The sequence below is a fragment of the Somniosus microcephalus genome, chromosome 3, assembly GCF_052327205.1.
Source record: "Somniosus microcephalus isolate GS21.2 chromosome 3, FLI_Smic_1.0, whole genome shotgun sequence".
Lineage (NCBI taxonomy): Eukaryota > Metazoa > Chordata > Chondrichthyes > Squaliformes > Somniosidae > Somniosus > Somniosus microcephalus.
This window is the reverse complement of record NC_140989.1, coordinates 50,741,849-50,762,162: the sequence shown is the minus strand read 5'-3', so window position 1 is coordinate 50,762,162 and position 20,314 is coordinate 50,741,849. Positions and strand designations below refer to the sequence as shown.

At 49.7% G+C, this 20,314-nt stretch overlaps 1 protein-coding gene across 1 annotated transcript in view; it reads right to left on the bottom strand.

Annotated features, from left to right (window-relative positions):
- The window catches only part of stpg4 (sperm-tail PG-rich repeat containing 4), an 82,495-nt gene that overhangs the window by 19,689 nt on the left and 42,492 nt on the right, over positions 1-20,314 (bottom strand). Inside the window, exon 5 of the mRNA XM_085980378.1 lies at positions 11,899-11,986. Within this exon, the coding sequence (XP_085836504.1) occupies positions 11,899-11,986 (88 nt within the window). The remainder of the gene's footprint in view (positions 1-11,898; positions 11,987-20,314) is intronic.

Sequence of the window (20,314 nt, the reverse complement as noted above, 5' to 3'; positions counted from 1 at the left end):
CACCACTGTCCTTTAAAAGAATGAGGGGGAAAAATTCGGTATCGCCCCATTTGGGGCGCAATTATTGGCGGTGCGCAAAGTTTAGCGCCTGGCGCTAATTATCGCCGCCGACAGCAAACTTGGCTTTTATCGCCCCTGGAGGTGATTGGAGCGCTAAATCAGGCGCTACACACCTTTCTTAAGGCGCTTAAGGCCGAGGAGCGAGGCGCTACCTCAGAGGGCGGGCGAAGCTCATGTGATGTCAGTCAGCAACGGAACACAGACACAATGGCACCGGCCAGTTCTTAAAGGGGTGGGTTGATCTAGCTCTCCATCCACATTCCTGCTCATTGCAGCCTTGAAAGACTTGTACATCAAATCTGCTGGAAAGAACAGTGGAGAGACCCAGGGAAAGAGCTCACAGTGCAGCCCCCACAGTCTCTTCTAAATCGATACAAGGAAGGGCAAATCAAAATGAACCTGCAAAGTGCTGCTCAGTACCCAAAACTCCTTCACACAGCGTTGAATCTCTCCAGAAGTCTCTCTCCCTCAGAATGCGTGGTGCAAAAATGTCACCAACAAAAAAAGGTAGGAAGTGGTCGCCTTTAAATAGCGCTCCCCCAGTCCCTTTCTGACTGCAGAACGCTCCCCTCAACCTGTTGTTGCTAGCGGCAGGCGGTAAGGCAGGGGGCGCCACTCAATATCCGGTCCGGGGCGCTACCCGGGCGTTGCGCACTCGACTGACGTCACGATCTGCCGGCGCAGGAGATCGTGGCGGTAGTGTTTAGCGCCGCCGCAAAATGTCCAGTTAATTTCGCGAGAGGCGCAGATATCGCCGTGCCCGGGCGCTAGTTGCTTTGCGCCCCACTTGACACCCTCTTAAGGCGCTAACGGGAGGCGCAACCAACTGAATTTTTCCCCCAGAATGTTTGAGTAACAATGTGAACATTTATATTGTATGCCACTATTGTTAAGGTGGCATCGGTGAATTTTAAAATGTTCCCAGCATTTAGGATTTTAAAAAAGTATTCTAAAAATGTTTATTTTTTAAGATTTTGTGCTATTAGTACAGTGTAATATGTCAACTATGTTAATTATTGCACGTAAATATTCAAAATGAATTTTATTTCTGATCATTCAACATTATTGTTAACTTTATGCTTTAAAAAATGTTCTTCTGTTAGAAAGACTTGCATTTATATAGCGTCAGGATGTCACAATTAGCGCTTTACAGCCAATTCTGTACTTTTGAAGTGTAATCGCTGTTGTGATGTAGGAAACACGGCATCCAATTTGCACACAGCATGGTCGCACAAACAGCAATGTGATGATGACCAGGTCATCTGTTTTGGTGAAATAACAGAAAACGCTGGAAAAACTCAGCAGGCCAGGCAACATCCGTGGAGAGAGAAACAGAGTTAACGTTTCAGGTCGAAGACCCTTCGTCAGAACTGAGAAAAAAGCAGGAAATGAAACGGATGAAAAAGCAAGTTTGGGGGCTGGGAAATGGGGGAGGGGATGACAAAACAAAAGGGAAGGTCTGTGAGAGGTGAAGAGACATTAAGAGATATTCAAGGCGAGGCGAGATGGTAATAGGACAGGTAAAGAAACAATGGATGGCTCTAAATGAAGTGTGAAATGCGCTGGCAGAATGAAAGACAGCTGCCATGTGGAAGAGAAAAAAAAAGGAAAAGGCACAAACCAAAAGGTGTGGATAAAAAATATATAAAAATATGATAGGGGCCGAGGTTAATCTGAAATTGTTGAACTCGATATTGAGTCTGGAAGGCTGTAAAGTGCCTAATCGGAAGATGACGTGCTGTTCCTCGAGCTTGCTTTTTAATCCGTTTCATTTCCTGCTTTTTTCTCAGTTCTGACGAAGGGTCTTCGACCTGAAACGTTAACTCTGTTTCTCTCTCCACAGATGTTGCCTGGCCTGCTGAGTTTATCCAGCCTTTTCTGTTATTTCGGATTTCCAACATCCACAGTATTTTGCTATCGTATCTGTTTTGGTGATGTTGGCTGAGGAATAAATATTGGCCAGGACACCGGGGATAACTCCCCTGCTCTTCTTCGAAAAAACGTCTTGGGATCTTTTACGTTTACCTGAGAGTGCAGACGGGGCCTCGGTTTAATGTCTCATCGAATGACGGCACCTCTAACAGTGCAGCAATTCCTCAGTACTGCACTGAAGTGTCAGCCTAGATTAGGTGTTTAAAATCACTGGAGTGGGACTTGAGCCCACAACCTTCTGAGTTAGAGGCGAAGGTGCTCCCACTGAGCCATGGCTGACACCTTCAATTAATCTAATTTCACTGCACGTGTGAAAATCAAAGAAGACATATGGGGAGTGAAATTCATCCTGGGTGATAGCGCAAAACAAGCGATAGTGGCTCAGCAGCTTGTTTTACACTTCGCTCAATTTTCTGTTCCATGGGGAAGGGTTTCGACCCGAAACGTCAACTCAAATTTCTCTCCACGGATGTTGCCTGACCGGCTGAGTTTTTCCAGCATTTTCTGTTGTTATTTCGGATTTCCAGCATCTGCAGTATTTTGCTATCGTACTAGTGTTTGGTTCGCTGCCACACCTCTTCTAGGAATGCCTACCTTGAAGAAGTTCTGCTCTTCTCTTCGACGGGATCTCCGTTTGACTCTTCAACCTTGTTATTGTCTCTTTTTCTTCTTTTGTTCGATCGCAGTCTTGCCTTCGATCTATTTTCTTTTCTTTCCAGTTTTGAAGAAGGGTTTCGACCCGAAACGTCAACTCAAATTTCTCTCCACGGATGTTGCCTGACCTGCTGAGTTTTTCCAGCATTTTCTGTTGTTATTTCGGATTTCCAGCATCTGCAGTATTTTGCTATCATACTAATTTCAGCTTCGTGGCTTCTAAACGGGAAGAATCTGTTGTTAGAGAAAAATCACCTGGAAGATCTTGTTGGATCCTGAAAGAGGATAGCTTCCAAATATCCAGAAAGCTAGTGTTTGATGCAATGTTCCTGTTTTAAACCTACAAAGGCAGAGAATCATAGAAATTACAGCACAGAAAGAAGCTGTTGGGCCCTGGCTCAGTGGTAGCTGGGTCTTCGAGTCAGAAGGTCATGGGTTCATACCATACTCCTGGAATTGAGCGCATAATCCGGGGTGACACTTCGGTTTAATACTGAGGGAGTGCTGCACAGTCGGAGGTGCTGTCTTTTGGATGAACCGAGGTCCAGTCTGCCCCCTCAGGTGGATGTAAAAGATCCCAAGGCACTAGTGGAAGAAGAACAGGGGAGTTCTCTCCATGTCCTGGCCAATATTTATCCCTCAACCAACATAACTTAAACAAATTATCTGGACATTTATCTCATTTGCTGTTTGTGGAACCTTGCTGTGGGTAAATTAGCTGCTGTGTTTCGCTAAATTACTACAGTGACTACACTTCAAAAAGTACTTAATTGGCTGTGAAGCACTGTGGTTGTGAAAGGCGCTATATAAATGCAAGTTCTTTCTTTCTTCATCATGCCTGTGCAGGTGCTAATTCTTCAACTGTATTTATCTACTCTAGGACTGGCAAATGATTAAAAAAAATAATTGCAATTAATCTCGATTAAAAATGTTAATCTCAGTTAATCTTGGTTTTAATTGCATATTATTTGATACAATTACTGCTTCCATCTCATTCAAGTTTGTTTCATTACTGATGTTACAGTATTATTACACAGAATTATATAGAAAACCTCGAAAAATGAACTATTTATTGTGAAGAGTACTTCTGTGATACTGGAATTCAGTTTGACAGTAGATACATGTAACCGTTATTCTATCCAATAAACCATCAGAAGGTTTTTTAAAAGTAAATTTACCATTCACAAGTCCTTCATTTTTAGTGCTTTGCTCCATGATGGTTTAGGTTATTTCTTTTGTTTTCTCAATTGCTTTCTGTTGAATATTGGGCCCAAGTTAACCACAATTATGTTTTTATTCACTTGAAAGCTCTATTTTCTACTTTTATTTTTTTGCTCTCTTCCCTTTTTTTAAGGATGGCTCTCTGCCCTGCTCTGCCACGTCCATTGGGCTTGCACTGTTTACAAATCCATGCTTACTGCCCCTAAATAGCCTACGGCTTTCAAACTGGTTCCTAATTTCATCCTGTATTATGGACTCTAAAGTTTGCCCACAGCTTAGGTAAGACTGTCATATAGTTTGCTGGCATATCCTTTTCCCTTTCTTATCTCGGGGTGTAACACTTGCTACCCTCCAGACCTTTAGCATATTTTCCCTTTACAAAGATTTTGGAAAATGATGGTTCGTGCCTCAGCTATCTACTCCCCAATCACTTTCCAAATTCTGGCCTGCATACAAACTGGCTCTGGTGCCTTTTCTGCTTCATTAACTTTTTCAGTACAATTTCCTTCTGAATGTTTATCTCCAGACTTTATCCCAAGTTCCATGAACTAACTCCTTGCAATCTCCGGAAAGGATATTTGTGATTGATCATCGTACTTTGTCGTATCTGACTAATCTGAGTTCTGATTCCTAACCTTTTTGCACACATAAAGTTATATTTAATTACTGTAGTTAATGTTTGGGCTGTAAAGATTTGGATCTATGTGAGGATATTCACTTTACCAGGGAGGCAAAAAATTTAGGATGAGCTTTACGAATGCCTGTACACAATTTATTGCAAAAGAAAAATACTGCGGATGCTGGAAACCTGAAATAAAAACATAAAATGCTGGGAATACTCAGCAGGTCAGGCAGCATCTGTGGAGAAAGAAACAAAGTTAACGTTTTAGGTCAATGACCCTTTGTCAGAATTTAGTGGATTCATGGTTAGATCTGGGGATTTAATGGCACACATAACATATAGCATCCATCCTCATGGTATGAAACTGTTGAAAGTGAAAAACGTGCTGTAAAAAAATACCTGAATTATAACAGCCTGGCTTCTTTCCTGGTCTATTCAATCTTGTTGGTCTCCTGCATCACAAACCTTGGCTCTTTTCCTAAATTTACACACCAGGTAAGTGTGGAATTGTGGTGGTACCACCGGTTGTACCTTACATAAAGACACATAATTCCCTTTAACTTACCTTTTGGGGCCGTTGCCCTTTTAACTTACCTGTTGGGGCCATTGCCCCTTTAAGACGCGCCCTAGCGCGCTGACGTCATGTCACGTACGACGTGATGTGCATGCGCCGGCACAGCCCGGCCCAGCGTCTTCGGCCTCAACGGCCAGCCGACGGGAGCGACGTGATCTTCCACTCCCGCGGCAAGCACCGGCACAGCCCGGCCTCGCGACCTCAGCCAGCGACACAACGACGCGCATCACGTGACGCCCTAAGCGCGGGAAACGCGAACAACGTGATGACGTCACAACACAAACGCGATGACGTCATCACGCTCCCCACAGGACTGCGAACTCAGTCCTCGTGGAGTCCCCGCTGGGACAAGACCTATACCACGGTGCTCCTACAGTCAGCCATCTTACCTGCCATCTTACCTGATGTAATTAGTCTGTTCCTGTAAATAAACAACTTGTTAATAGTTCGTCGAAGTCAAACTCTCTTATTTAGTGGCGATCTACACGAACTGCTACAGAATCCTGTTTTTATTTTGTGTGTGGAAAAAGTCATAAGTTACTCACAAGTGATAATCCTTTGTTGTGACTTGGATAAAAATAGGATTCTAGGGCCTAGAAATTCAGTTGGTTGCGCCAGCCGTTAGCGCCTTAGGAGGAGTAGCTGTCGGGCACTAGGCGGGTAGCGCCCGGGCGCAGCGAGAACTGCGCCTCGCCCCAACTTCACTCGAGATTTAGCGGCGGCGCAAAGTCTTTGCGCGCGCTCAGCTGCGCGCGCAGATCATGACGTCATTTCCTCATGCAACGCCCTTTGTGCGCCCCCAACCGGAACTTCAGTGGCAACGCCCCATTGTGCGCCTGGCGCCCCTAGCGACTGTTAAGTGGAACGGTGCTCAGCCGATGCGGGGCGCGGGGGGTGCAAATTAAAGGGCACTCCTCCTGCAATATAAAAGGCTGCCATTTTGCAGCACTCCCTCTTGCGAAACGGATCTTTGGAGAGAGACCAAGGTAGATAGCTTTCTGCTTTGGCCCAACACTCGGACAGGTACTTCTGGCTTCAGGCCACAGATTTCCACTAGTCTTTGCCTTCATTGACATCTCATTGTTTGCCAGCATATTATGGGGGCTGCAATGGGTGTCAACGCAGGCTTTCTCAATTACATCCAAAGGGCTCACAGACGCCGTGAGAGAGTGGCAGCCCTGGCTAGACGGAGAGGGGGCAACAGGCGTCGGCAAAGGAGGCCTTACCCACCCAGGGTATACCGCCAGCAGTTCTCCTATCTCAACATGTCTGAGGAGCAGTGTGTTCGGAGGCTGCGATTCAGAAGGGACGTGGTCACAGAGATCTGCCAGCTGCTTGGCGGTGATCTGCAGCCACAGCTGAGGAGCAGGACGTCTCTGTCGGTGGCAGTGAAGGTGACGGTGGCTCTCAACTTCTATGCCACCGGCTCCTTCCAAGCCGCTACTGGGGACATTGCCAACATCTCCCAGTTCGCCGTGCATTGCTGCATCCGCCAGGTGACCAATGCCCTTTTCCAAAGGAGACGTCAGTTCATCTCCTTCTCCATGGCCCTTGACAAGCAGCAACAGCGTGCAATGGGCTTTGCAGCATTCGCGGGCTTCCCCATGGTGCAGGGCGCCATTGACTGCACGCATGTGGCTTTGCGGGCACCTCTGGAGAATGCCGAGGATTACCGCAACCGGAAGGGCTACCATTCGCTGAACGTACAGCTGGTGTGTGACCACAGGCAGCTCATCCTAGCTGTCAATGCCCGCTTTCCAGGCAGCAGCCACGATGCCTTCATCCTGCGACAGACTTCTGTGGCAGACATGTTCCAGGCCCAGCCTCACCCACGCGGATGGCTTATCGGGGACAAAGGCTATCCTTTGTGTACCTGGCTGATGATCCCGCTCTGTGCGCCCAGCACCCCTGCTGAAGAGAGATACAACGAGAGCCATCAAGCGACCAGGAACATCATCGAACAAACAATCGGCGTCCTGAAGCAACGGTTCCGCTGTCTGGATCGTTCTGGTAGAGCCCTACAGTATTCGCCGGAGCGAGTCTCCCATTTCGTGATCGTTTGCTGCATGCTGCACAACCTGGCTATCCGCAGGACTCAGCCACTGCCACCACAGATTGGAGGACCACCTGAGGAGGAGGAGGAGGAGGAGGAGGACCAGCACAGGAGGGAGGCACAAAGTGCAAGGGCCGCCCGTCGCCGGCTTATTGAACGTCGGTTCTAGGCCCCCTCTCAGGGACTGGCTTGTGCCAATGTCAGCAGATGAATGTAGCCGCTCCACAAGCCCTCAGCCGAGCAGGGCAACCAGGACTTAACCAAAAAACCATGCACACTGCAATTTAACAACAATAATTTATTGAAAACCTCTGCCCTTCCCACATTACATGCTCATGTGGAGAAGCCCCCTCCAAAAACACAAAACTACCAGTCTCGGCCTTACAACAAGAAATAAAGACACCAGTCTCGGCCTTACATAACGAAATAAAGACACCAGTCTCGGCCTTACAAAAAGAAACAAAGACACCACTCTCGGCCTTACACAAAAACAACTGCACCAGTGTCGGCCTTACAACAAGCACCAGGCATTTGTGCATACCTCTACTTTTTGCCCTGCGAGGGCGATGCCTTGCGCATCCTTGCCTGGCCCCTGCCCGCCCTGCTGCTCCTCCTCAATGGGAGCCCAGTGGCTGCAGCAAGGCTGGGGGAAGGCTGCTGAGGGGCAGATGGCGAGACGGCAGATGCCCTTGGGGGTTGGCCTGCACCAGCTCTGGCCTTGGAGTGGCCGGCTGCTGACTGCTCCAACTCTGGCTGGGCGGCAGCAGTCTGTCCAGCAGCTCGTGGCAGCTGCAATGGCGGAGTGGCAGTGTCGGCTGCAGGAATGGTGGCAACCTGGCAGATCGCAGGTGCTCGCTGGTCGCCTGACACATTGGCACTCGCACGGGCCAGCACTGCAGCATGCGCAGCAAACAGCTGAAGGACAGACTGCTGGGCTGCTGCTGCGCGGCGAGTGCCCTGGTGATGCCTGGCTGATCCAGCGAGGGTGGCAGCAGTTAGTGCCCGTGTGGCCCTGGTCTGTGTCCGCATGACACCAGCCAGTGAATGGACGGCACGACTGAGCACTTGGCTCGAAGCCGACTGTGCTGCCGCAAAGTCCTGCTGACTCCTGGCCTGTGCTGCCGCGATGTCCTGCAGACTCCTGGCCTGTGCTGCATTGAATTGTTCCAGACTCCTGGCCTGTGCTGCACTGAATTGTTGCAGACTCCTGGCCTGTGCTGCCCCGAATTCCTGCACACTCCTTGCCAGTGACTCTATGGAGTCAGGCATCCTTGCCACTGCAGCCATGAGCTCAGTGTGCCTGCGCTCAGCCTGGACGGCCATTTCCTCTAGGAGGCGCATCTCCTCTGCGCTGACCGTCGCAGGACTGGAGGCCGCACTCACCCTCTGGGGAGAAGTCCGCCGAGCTTCCCCACCCCTCCCGCGTTGCTGCAGGCCGCTGGGCCCCGGAGCTTCACTCTCCTCCGACCCTTCCCCCCGGCTCCCCTCCAGGGAAGACGTGTCCCCTACATCGCCATGGGCTGGCGCGACTGAGGGTGGCACTGATGGGCTGGCTTCCTCTTCCTCCCCCTCGTCTTCCAAAGGGCTGACAGTGGCAGCTTGAGGGGCCGCCTCCTCACCTGGCGATTCACCATCTGAAAGCAGGAAGGCACAAGAGTAGCTTTAGAGTGAGGACAGGGCGGCAGCGAGGGAGGCATGAGTGGTGCCATTCACCGCATTGGTCGGACAGTGGCAAAGGATGCTGATCTGATGCGCAAGTGGAACGAGAGAGGTCCAAAAGGTGATGCCCTTACCATTGGTGCCCAGAACAGGGTCGGCATCTCCACTGGCGACGGGGCCAATCAGCCGGCCTCCCATAATGCGCTCCACACGCTGGTCGAGGTCGGAGAGCTCTTTGAGGTCAGGATGGCCTCCGCCGGTGTCAGTTCGGTTGCGCCAGTTGTGCGCAACCTTGGCCTGCAAGAGAAAGGACGGCCTCTAAGTACAGTGTGTAGCCCTGATCTTGTCTGCACTGCCTCCCATGGTCGAATAGCTTGGACAGTGTGTAGCCCTGATCTTGTCTGCAATGCCTCACATGGTCGATTAGCTTGGGCAGTGTGTAGCCCTGATCTTGTCTGCACTGCCTCCCATGGTCGATTAGCTTGGACAGTGTGTAGCCCTGATCTTGTCTGCACTGCCTCCATGGTCGATTAGCTTGGACAGTGTGTAGCCCTGATCTTGTCTGCACTGCCTCCATGGTCGATTAGCTTGGACAGTGTGTAGCCCTGATCTTGTCTGCAATGCCTCCCATGGTTGAATAGCTTGGACAGTGTGTAAAGTGCTGAATGTGCAATTGATTTTCATACCAGTCCCATAGCTGCTGGATGAGGGCTGGCCATTAGGGCTTTCAGGTCCCTTTGCCCATAATGTGAGGTGCACATGCAAGGATGAGGAGGACACTGGAAAGGGTACTCACCCTGACAACCCGAGTGAGGTCGTTGAACTTCTTCCGGCATTGCACAGGAGTCCTGGCAACCACGCTGTTGGAAGACACCCTGTTGGACACCTCCCTCCAGGCTTTCTGGTAGGCGCTGGGCAGCGGCCTCTTGCCACCTTCTGGGAACAAAACATGGCGCCTGCGCTCCACTCCGCCAACCAGCACCCTCAGGTCTCCGTCGCTGAAGCGCTGCGCTCTCTCCCTGGCCTTCTCCATAGTCCTGGGCGTTGTACAGGTGAAGCTGAGGTGGTCAGGCCTAGGTTGAGGGCTGCAGTGTGCAGGGCGTGGCAGGCAAACAAATCCACCCTCCCCCGTTAAGAGATGACCGGCGCCAGAGTGTCTGCCGTCAATCAAGAACTCGCCGCACCTGCGCTGCGCCCGGCCTCGGGGGTATCGCTCAGCACCGCCGGCTTAGCGCCTAAAGATAGTCGTGCATCGCCTGTTTTAGCGCAGCAGCAACCTCTTGGGGCGTTGCGACTGAATATCGGCGAAGGGGGCGCGACTTTGCGCCGGGCGCAAAATTTAGCGGCCGCCCGACTTTACCGCCCCAAAAGTGGCTATACTGAATTTCTAGGCCTAGATGTTTTTATTTATTCAATGTGTACTGATCATGGTCCTGCAGCCGCCAAACAAAGACTGTGGAACTACAGCTAAACGTCGCCATGAGGACGGTGTCAGGGACGCTCAAGTCCACTCCAACTGAGTGGCTCCCAGTGCCGCCCCACATTGCCCCGCCTGCCACTCGGCGCAATGCCACCGTGCTCCGTGAGATGGAAAACGTCATGAGCAACAGCAACCTTCCCATTCAAACGACTTGAAAAACCCACCACGAAAGCGCTTAAAATCGCGCCAGCCTTTCTGGGAAACAGCAGTCAATATTCACGCAGCTGGTTATTGACCCACTATCCAAATGGATGGAATCATGGGATGCATGCAACATAAAGAATCAACACCTCATCACTGACCCAACAGCTGAGGTGCCTGGCTTCACCCTCCCTCGGGGACAGTGGACAACCGAATCCACACAGGACATGGACGATGTGCCCACCTGCTCCACAAGTGGAAGATGAGGGACGACCCGAAGTGCGACTGTGGCCATGACTCCCAGACCATGGAACACATCGCATCAACCTGCCCACTGAGATCTGTAGCAAGGGGCACCTCATTTCTCCACTTGACATCTCAGGAGGCCATCGAATGGATAGCCAAACTAGACATCCCATTATAAGCTTTCCTGTCATATGAAACAACAACAACGTATACTCCTGAGAATGGGTTTGGTTCCCAAACTAACTACTGCTATATTGATAACGTAAGTCAAAATGTATTTATATTTTTGGACAATTGGTTTAAAGTGGTATGGTTTTCACTAATCATGCCAAAGAACCTTCATATTGTTGGATAAAGCATACCTTGGCGTGATGACAAGATAGCAATCTAATCAAGGGGTCCAGATGGCATCATAAACATTTAAAATTTATGACTGTCATCTACACCCTAAAGTCAGTTTAGAGGCTTGAAATAATTTCCTGGTATTTGCTATTGTTCATGATGCTGTTTCAATGTTATTTATATTTGTGTATGTATTGGTGGGTTGTTCTGTTTTTAGCCAGTTTTCAACCAGCACTGACTAGTAGTACCCATCGTCAGGTGCTCTGCATCATTGATGTGTGACAATGTCATACAACAGGATCAACAACTGCAATGTTATTAATACAGGTTTATCTAAAAAAAAATCTATGTATGTATGTACTGTATCTCACAGTTTCATTTTAGTCTCTCGTCATTTTGTTTCTATTCTGAATGAACTGTAAAGGCTGTTTCTGTGCAAGAACTTTGGCGCTTGATACTAGTAGTTTGTTTGTATTTGTAGAGCTCTTCCAGATGTTTCATGTACCTAGCTGTTGGGAGAGGGGACACTCTATTGTAATTAACTTTTGGTGAATATGAAAGCATACTGGAGTATAATACTAAGGTATTGTTCCCTAGCTTTTTGTAATTTAATATGTTTAACCCTTATATTCACTTACTACATCCTTTCTCTCAGCCAGCAGGGTAGTGCAGTCTGCTGCGAACCACAGGAAGCACACTGTACGAGTGATAAATGTGTTTGTGATCATTCTCATGCAACTGGATTTTAACCGTTCCTGTCTAAGATATTAAATCATGGTTACAACTGTACTTATAGACTGATCAAATAGAGGGATATACACACTGCAATCTGTACTCATAATAAAAAACAACTTTAGTCCAACTTTAGACCGATTATTATTATGAGCAACAGTTTGTGACTACTTGGTACTTACAGGAACAAAGTAAATGGTTGGAAACCGCTTCACAGAAGATCGAAAGATTCCCTGGCTAGATAGTGAAAGAAAATTAACTTTACCAAACCTGCAAGAAATGCACAGAATAATGAATGCACTGGAGGATGTCACGTGGATATCATTCAGATAGGGAATCCTGACGACCCAAACCACAATAGTGAAGGCCAAATTGACTTTGAACATCAGCATAATTCCATGACTGAACAAAACAACTTACATCCCAAATACATTTTAAAGTTTTTTAAAAAAGGGTAAGACCTACTTTTATAACAGTTGCAGTGACAGATAGAGACAGTGTTAGTGACAGGTGCAATGACCTCCATAAAGTAACTGATTGTGACATCCCATTATCTGCAGAATAATATCACATGATTCACTGGTGAATTGAATTTATAATTTTTGATTTGGTATATCTTTCAATGGATTATATATTATAAAGAGTTGCTATGACTACAAATATAGCCTATAAAATACTGCTGGTGATGTTAACCCATTCTTTGTTACCTACAGACACATACATAAAATTTCAGGCCATCTGGGGAGGGTCCCAAATTGGCCGGCAGCTCTTGCTCCGCTAGGCCCCCCTCAAAACAACTGAAAGTTTCCTGGGCTGTTTTTTAAGCGGCCTCCAGCAGTCCCTTGAAGGAGCGCTGGTTAGGCCACTTAATGCCTGGTACAAATGGGGACAGCGTGCATGGCACAGGCACCGCCCATTTCTATCTTAAAATTGCAATTGGGGTCCTACAACCGGTGAAGGACCCGGATTTGGATATTTAAACAGCTTCCCATCTGTTTCAGGCCGACAGGCTGCTCACCCATTTACAGGCCGAATGAAAATTGCATCATGCAGGCCTTGGCCGTTAATGGGGTGGCCGAGGTGGCAACCCCTTTTTCAGTTGCTGACCACCCATTTTACAAATGAGAAACAAGCGGCTGGCAGTTGAAAATAACTTGCTTTTAATGTAAAACACACACACTGAGGAAAATGATTGCAGATTTTCATACAGATCTTAATATTGATATGACTAGTCATACTTTTAGTTGGAATCAGATAAGATAAGATAAATAGGACAGTGTTGAGGGGGTGAATGCCAGTGGGTCTTTTTGTCCTTGGACACCACACTACAAAAAGAATACATATGCATTGGAGAAAGTGCAGAGAAGAGGAACAAGAATGATTCCAAGTAATGGGGATGAGCTATGAGGAAAGATTAGAGCTTCCAAAGTATTTAAATAATTACATCTTTCTCCCTCACAAAACAATTCATAAGTCTCAGAAACATATAAAACACTGATTTCCGTGCCTTGATCAGCTCCAAAATATGTAAATGATAAAATCTGTCTCCCTCAAATGTTTAAAACTAAGGAAAATGTTCATAAAATGGCACCTGGCAAATTAAAAGTCTCCTGTGCTTGACTTAGCTCCAGTTGTACTGAAATTAAATCTTTTCCCCTCAAATGTTCAAGGCCAAAGAAATAGAAAACTCCACCTCATATTCCTGGGATGTTTAAATGTGGACACACTACTTGGCAACACTGGGTAAAAAGATACTAATATACAAATGTTTAAAAATAACAGTAATTAATATTACAAAATACAAATTAAATGAAATCTTTACTTCACAAAGTGCTTGGTGTCTCTGCGCTGAGCAGCAGTTACATTTTTGATGAAGCCAAAAAGATACAGATTATTAGTTAATAGTCACTGCCAACCTTCTGCCAGACTAGACACTGGTAAGAAAAACTGTCTTGTATTTGCAAGCAGCCAATAATATTTCCAGAAAGTGATACAATCAGAGCAGCCATGTAATTACTGTTGATCAACAAGATTATAGAAAAATAGAAACACAGAAAAATAGGAGCAGGAGTAGGCCATTCGGCCCTTCGAGCCTGCTCCGCCATTCAATATGATCATGGCTGATCCTCTATCTCAATTATGTAAAACAAGATTATGTCATTAACATTTAAAAGGCACATGGTCACTACTGGTGAACGACACATCTTAAAAATTACACTAAGAAATGGAAAGGTCACATTGGCTAAAAAGATGATCAAATAGGACACGCCGATTTTCTATTCTATGGATCAATGGTAGGACTACAATTGGCCTTATTGTCCCCATACTAAATTGTCTCATAATCTCTTAATCTTAAAATGGGAAATATCTGTACACTTATTTGTCTCTCAGTTGCTCCTTGTTACTGTGTTGAACTGCTGGTTAGAGGCAGTCTGGCACCAGAGCATTCAGTATTGAATTCTTTCCATGTGACATTATAAAGCTTTGCTCCAGTGCCATTGTGAAACTCTGCTCCAATGACATCATGAGAGTCTGTCCCAGTGACATTCTGAAGTTCCACCCCAGTGGTATTGTAAAGTTCTAATCCAGTGACACTAGTAAATTATGCTCTAATGATTTACTGCCTAACCACGATGTCACTGGAATGAAAGGGAATTCATTACAAAGTTAGCACACTTGGTAGCCTAGTAATTATGCTTCTGGACTTTATTTATTTGTGAAACTATGAGATACAGGGGAAACAAATGTATTTATGTATCTGTGATAGATAAGAAAAACATTTTATTTACTTATTTTTCACTGTTACTGCACTGATCTTTTAGAAGATGTCTTACAAACTTACTACAATTGTACAGGGTTTTGGTGAGACCACACCTGGAGTACTGTGTACAGTTTTGGTCTCCTTATCTGAGAAAGGACATACATGCTTTAGAGGCGGTGCAATGAAGGTTCGCTAGATTGATCCCTGGGATGAAAGGGCTGTCCTATGAGGAGCAATTGAGTAGATTTGGCCTATGCTCTCTGGAGTTTAGAAGAATGAGGTGATCTCATTGAAACATATAGGCCTAGAAATTCAGTATCGCCACGTTTGGGGCGTTATAGTCGAGCGTGCGTGAAATTTAGCGACCGGCGCAAATTATTGCCACCTTCAGCGAAATTGACCTGCTTCGCCCCAAGAGGTGCTTGGAGCACTAAAGCAGGCGCTGCACGACTGTCCTAAGGTGCTAAGCCGGAGAAGCGAGGCGCTACCACCGAGGGCGGGCGCAGCGCAGGTGCGGCCAGTTAGCGATTGCAGGCAGACACGCTGGCGCTGGTCAGCTTTTAAAGGGGGAGGGTCGATTTGGATTGCAGCCACGCCCTGCACATTGGAGCCCTGATTCTCGGCCTGGACAGACCTGCTGCCACATTCTAACGCCTAGGACCATGGAGGGGGCCAGGGAGCGAGCGCAGCAGTTCAGTGAGGGGGCCCTGCAGGTTCTGGTGGCGCAGTGGAGCGCAGGCGATCTATCCTGTTTCCGGACAGTGGCAGGAGGCTGCTGCCCACCGACTACCGCAAAGCTTGGAGGGAGGTGGCTCACAGAGTGACCTCCAGCAGCATGGTACCTAGGACCCCTGTGCAATGCAGGAAGAAGTCCAACGACCTCATTCGGGTTGTCAAGGTGAGTACCCTTTTCAGTATCCTCTTCATCCCTGCATGTGCACCTCACTTTATGGCCAAAGGGTCCTGAAAGCCCCAATGGCCAGCCTCATCCAACACCTATGGGGCTTTCATGAAACTCACATGCACATTCACCACTTTACACACTGTAAGGGCTATTCGACCATGGGAGGCAGTGCAGCCAAGATCAGGGCTTCACACTGTAAGGGCTATTCCACCATGGGAGGCAGTGCAACCAAGATCAGGGCTTCACACTGTAAGGGCTATTCCACCATGGGAGGCAGTGCAGCCAAGATCAGGGCTTCACACTGTACTCAGAGCCCATCGTTTCTCTTGCAGGGCAAGCTGGCCCACAATAGGAGGCAGCAGCAACGGACCGGGGGAGGCCGACCTCACCTTAAAGACCTCAGCGATCTGGAGCAGCGAGTCCAGCGCATTATGGCAGGTCGGCTGATTGGCCCCGTCGCCACTGGAGATGCCGACCCCGTTCTGGACAGCAATGGTAAGGTTATCACCTTTTCACCTCTCTCCTTCCACTTGTGCCTCACACCAGCATCCTTTGCCACTATCGAACCAATACAGTGCATTGCAGCACTCATGCCTCCCTTGCTGCCGCCCTGTCCTCACGCTAAAGCAACTCTTGTACCTCCCTGCTTTCAGATGGTGAATCGTCAGGTGAGGAGGCGGGCCCTCAAACTGCCACTGTGAGTGATTCTGAAGGCGAGGAGGAAGAGGAAGCCGGACCATCAGTGCCACCCTCAGCCGAGGCAGCCCATGGCCATAATGGGGATGATGCGCTATCAATAACTCAAAAGACTGAGATTAAGCGAGTAATTAACAGGCTTTTATTAACAAGAGAATGAAGGTGTGCCTCGAGTGGTCGACCGGTCCAGAATACAAAGGGGCTGTGGAGCAGTCACCTTTATACCTGGATTCGTGGGAGGAGTCAGCCGAGGCATGTACAGGCATGTACACAGTGGAATACAAACAGTGGTTTACCACATTCACCCCTTGTTTAAAATTGAGTCCGGCGGGGTGAAGTGTATTAAAAGTTAGTGTATTGGAGTCTCTCCGGAGGTCTTGTCTGCCGCTGTGATCGACGTGGCGACGGCAGGGGTAGTGAAGCTTCCGGCGTCGAGTCCCGCGTAGGCTGGGGCACTGGCGTGTAGTCCTCGTAGATGTCGAGCGGGTCACGGGGCCCAGGCCTGCCGTCTGCTGGGGCTGGATATCGGATCGTGGGGGGGGGGTGGTAGTGGGTAGTGGGTTACTGCGGCCCCCGAGGGTGCGGGGTCTCTTATGGAGACTGTGTCCTCCCGCCCGTCCGGGTACGCAATGTAAGCATACTGGGGGTTGGCGTGGAGGAGGTCGACCCTCTTGACCAGGGGGTCCATTTTATGGGTCCTCACGTGTCTTCTCAGTAGGACCGGCCCTGGGGACGTCAGCCATGGCGGTAGCGATGTCCCCGATGTGGACTTCCTTGGGAAGACAAACATTTTCTCATGAGGGGTGGCGTTAGTGGCAGTGCAGAGCAGTGACCGAATAGAGTGGAGCGCATCGGGGAGCACATCCTGCCAGTGGGAGGTCGGAAGGCCCCTAGACTTCAAGGCTAGCAGGGCGGCCTTCCAAACTGTCGCATTCTCTCTTTCCACCTGTCCGTTCCCCCGGGGGTTGTAACTGGTGGTCCTGCTTGTGGCAATACTCCTAGCTAGCAAGTACTGACGGAGTTCGGCGCTCATAAACGATGAGCCCCGGTCGCTATGGATATAGCTGGGGAAACCGAACAGGGTGAAGAGGTCGTTCAGACATTTAATGACCATGGCACTGGTCATGTCCGGGCAGGGGATGGCGAACGGGAAACGGGAGTATTCATCAATAATATTGAGGAAGTACACATTGCGGTCGGAGGAGGGGAAAGGCCCTTTAAAATCAACGCTCAGGCGCTCGAAGGGGCGAGTGGCTTTTATCAGGTGAGCCCTGTCTGGTCTATAAAAGTGCGGTTTGCACTCAGCGCAGACTTGGCAGTTCCTGGTCATGGTCCTGACCTTCTCAATGGAGTAAGGCAGGTTGCGGGCCTTGATGAAGTGGAAGAACCTGGTGACCCCCGGGTGGCAGAGGTCATTGTGGAGGGCCCGCAGTCTATCGATCTGCGCGCTGGCGCAGGTGCCACGCGATAGAGCATCCGGGGGTTCATTGAGCTTCCCGGGCCGGTACAAGATCTCGTAATTGTAGGTGGAAAGTTCGATTCTCCACCTCAAGATCTTGTCGTTTTTGATTTTGCCCCTCTGCTTGTTGTTAAACATGAAAGCAACTGAACGCTGGTCAGTGAGCAGGGTAAATCGTATTCCGGCCAGGTAGTGCCTCCAATGACGCACAGCCTCCACAATAGCCTGGGCCTCCTTCTCAACAGCGGAGTGTCTGGTCTCCGGGCCCTGGAGGATTCGTGAAAAGAAGGTCACGGGTCTCCCCGCCTGATAGCGGCCAGGGCAAAGTCGGACGCGTCGCTTTCCACCTGGAAGGGGATGGATTCGTCCACTGCGTGCATGGTGGCTTTGGCAATGTCTTCCTTGATACGGTGGAAGGCTAAGCGGGCCTCTGCCGTCACGGGAAAAGAGGTGGACTTGATCAGCGGACGGGCCTTGTCCACATAGTAGGGGACCCACTGGGCGTAATAAGAGAAAAACCCTAGGCACCTCTTCAGGGCCTTGAGGCAGTGGGAGTTCCATCAGGGGACGCATCCGGTCGGGGTCGGGGCCGATGACTCCGTGTTCCACAACACAGCCAAGGATGGCGAGGCGGGTTGTGCGGAATATGCACTTCTCCTTGTTATACGTCAGGTTGAGGAGTTTGGCGGTGCAGAGGAATTTTTCGAGGTTTGCGTCATGGTCCTGCAAGTCATGGCCGCAGATGGTCACATTGTCCAGATATGGGAAAGTGGCCTGCAACGCATTTTGATCGACCATCCGGTCCATCTCCCTTTGGAAGACGGAGACCCCATTGGTGACGCCAAAGGGAACCCTAAGGAAGTGATAGAGGCGGCCGTTTGCCTCAAAGGCAGTATACTGGCGGTCCTCAGGGCGGATAGGGAGCTGGTGTTACGCTGATTTCAGGTCAATGGTCGAGAAGACGCGGTACTGCGCGATCTGGTTGACCATATCAGCTATGCGGGGGAGTGGGTAAGCGTCCAGCAGGGTGTAGCGATTTATTGTCTGGCTGTAGTCGATGACCAGGCGCTGCTTCTCGCCGGTCTTAACGACCTCAACCTGGGCTCGCCAGGGGCTGGTGCTGCCCTCAATAATCCCTTCCTTCAGGAGCCGCTCCACTTCGGTTTTAATGAAAACCCTGTCCCCGGCACTGTATCGCCTGCTCTTTGTGGCGATGGGCTTACAGTCGGGGGTGAGGTTAGCAAACAGTGGGGGGGGGGGGGGTGACTCTGAGTGTGGAGAGGTTGCACCTGGTGCGCGGCGGGCAATTTGGAAGCTGCTGGCTGCGGACTGTGAGTGGGGGGAGGGGTCCACCGTACGCCATCGTAACACTTTTAAGGTGGCACTGAAAATCTAACCCCAGTAGAACGGCAGCGCAGAGGTCGGGCAGGACCAGAAGTTTAAAATTATCGTACACAGTCCCGTCTACTACGAGTGTCACCACGCAGTAGCCGCCAATGTCCGCCGACTGGGACTCGGAGGCCATAGAAATCCGCTGGTGCGCAGGCAGGACTGGGAGAGAGCAACGCCACACCGTGTCGGGGTGGATGAAGCTCTCCGTGCTCCCAGAGTCAAAAAGGCAGATTGTTTCGTGACCATTTACCTTAATGTCCATTGTGGAACTGGCCAGCTGGTGCGGTCTCGCTTGGTCCAGTGTAACGGAGGCCAGCGTAGGGGTCGGTGTGTCGCTGCGGGTATCAGATGAGGTGGTGTTGGGGGCCTGCTGCGTCCCGGCTGTCATCCAAGATGGCGGCGTCCATGATCCCCATGTGGCTGGAGGCGTCCAAAATGGCTGCTGTTCCGGTGGTTCGCACATGGCTGGGGAGGCCCAAGATGGCGGCCCGCACGGCCCACACGCGGCGCTGCTGGGGTTCGGGGTGGCTTTGGCCCTGCAGACGCTGGCTTAGTGTCCCTTTTTCCCGCAGCCCGAGCAGATCGCATTTTTCGCCGGGCAGCGCGCTCTGGGGTGTTTGGCCTGGCCACAGAAGTAGCATTTCTGGCCTTGGGGCACTGCTGTCTGGCCTTGGGACACTGCTGCGGTAGTTGGGCCGTTGCTGGGATGTGTCTGGGGTGGCACGGCGCTATGAGATGGTCCTACCGTGTCCCAGGCTGTCGTTCCCCGCGGCGTCCACGGTGCAGAGGAGTAGGCATCCATGCCCCGGTAGGCTGCGTCCAATGATAGTGCGAGTTCAGAGGCCTTGTTGAGGTCGAGGTCACTCTGCTCCAACAGTCGCTGTCGGGTGTAATTGGACCTGTGGCCCGTTACAAAAGCGTCCCGGATAAGTTCCTCTGTGTACACGGCGGCCTTTACATCCTTACAACCACAGGCCCGGCCAAGCACAGACAGTGCCTGAAGGTATTCCTCGGTCGATTCCCCAGGTTGTTGTTTACGACTCCACAGAAGGTGCCTGGCGTACACTTCGTTCACTGGGCGCGTGTACTGGTCCTTGAGGAGCTTGATAGCATCCGCGTACGAGGTCGCGTCTTGGATGACCGAGTACACTCGGTGGTTCACTTTGGAGGTCAGGACATCCAGTTTGTCCTCGTCCGATTTGATTGCAGCGGAGGCGGTCAGGAATTTTTCGAAACACCTAAGCCAGTGAGTAAACTTGGTGGATGAGTCCGCCTCCCGATGATCTAAGTCCAGGCATGCTGGTGTGAGGATCTTCTCCATTATAAAAATCTTGTTAATAAAATTGATGCGCTATCAATAACTCAAAAGACTGAGGTTAAGCGAGT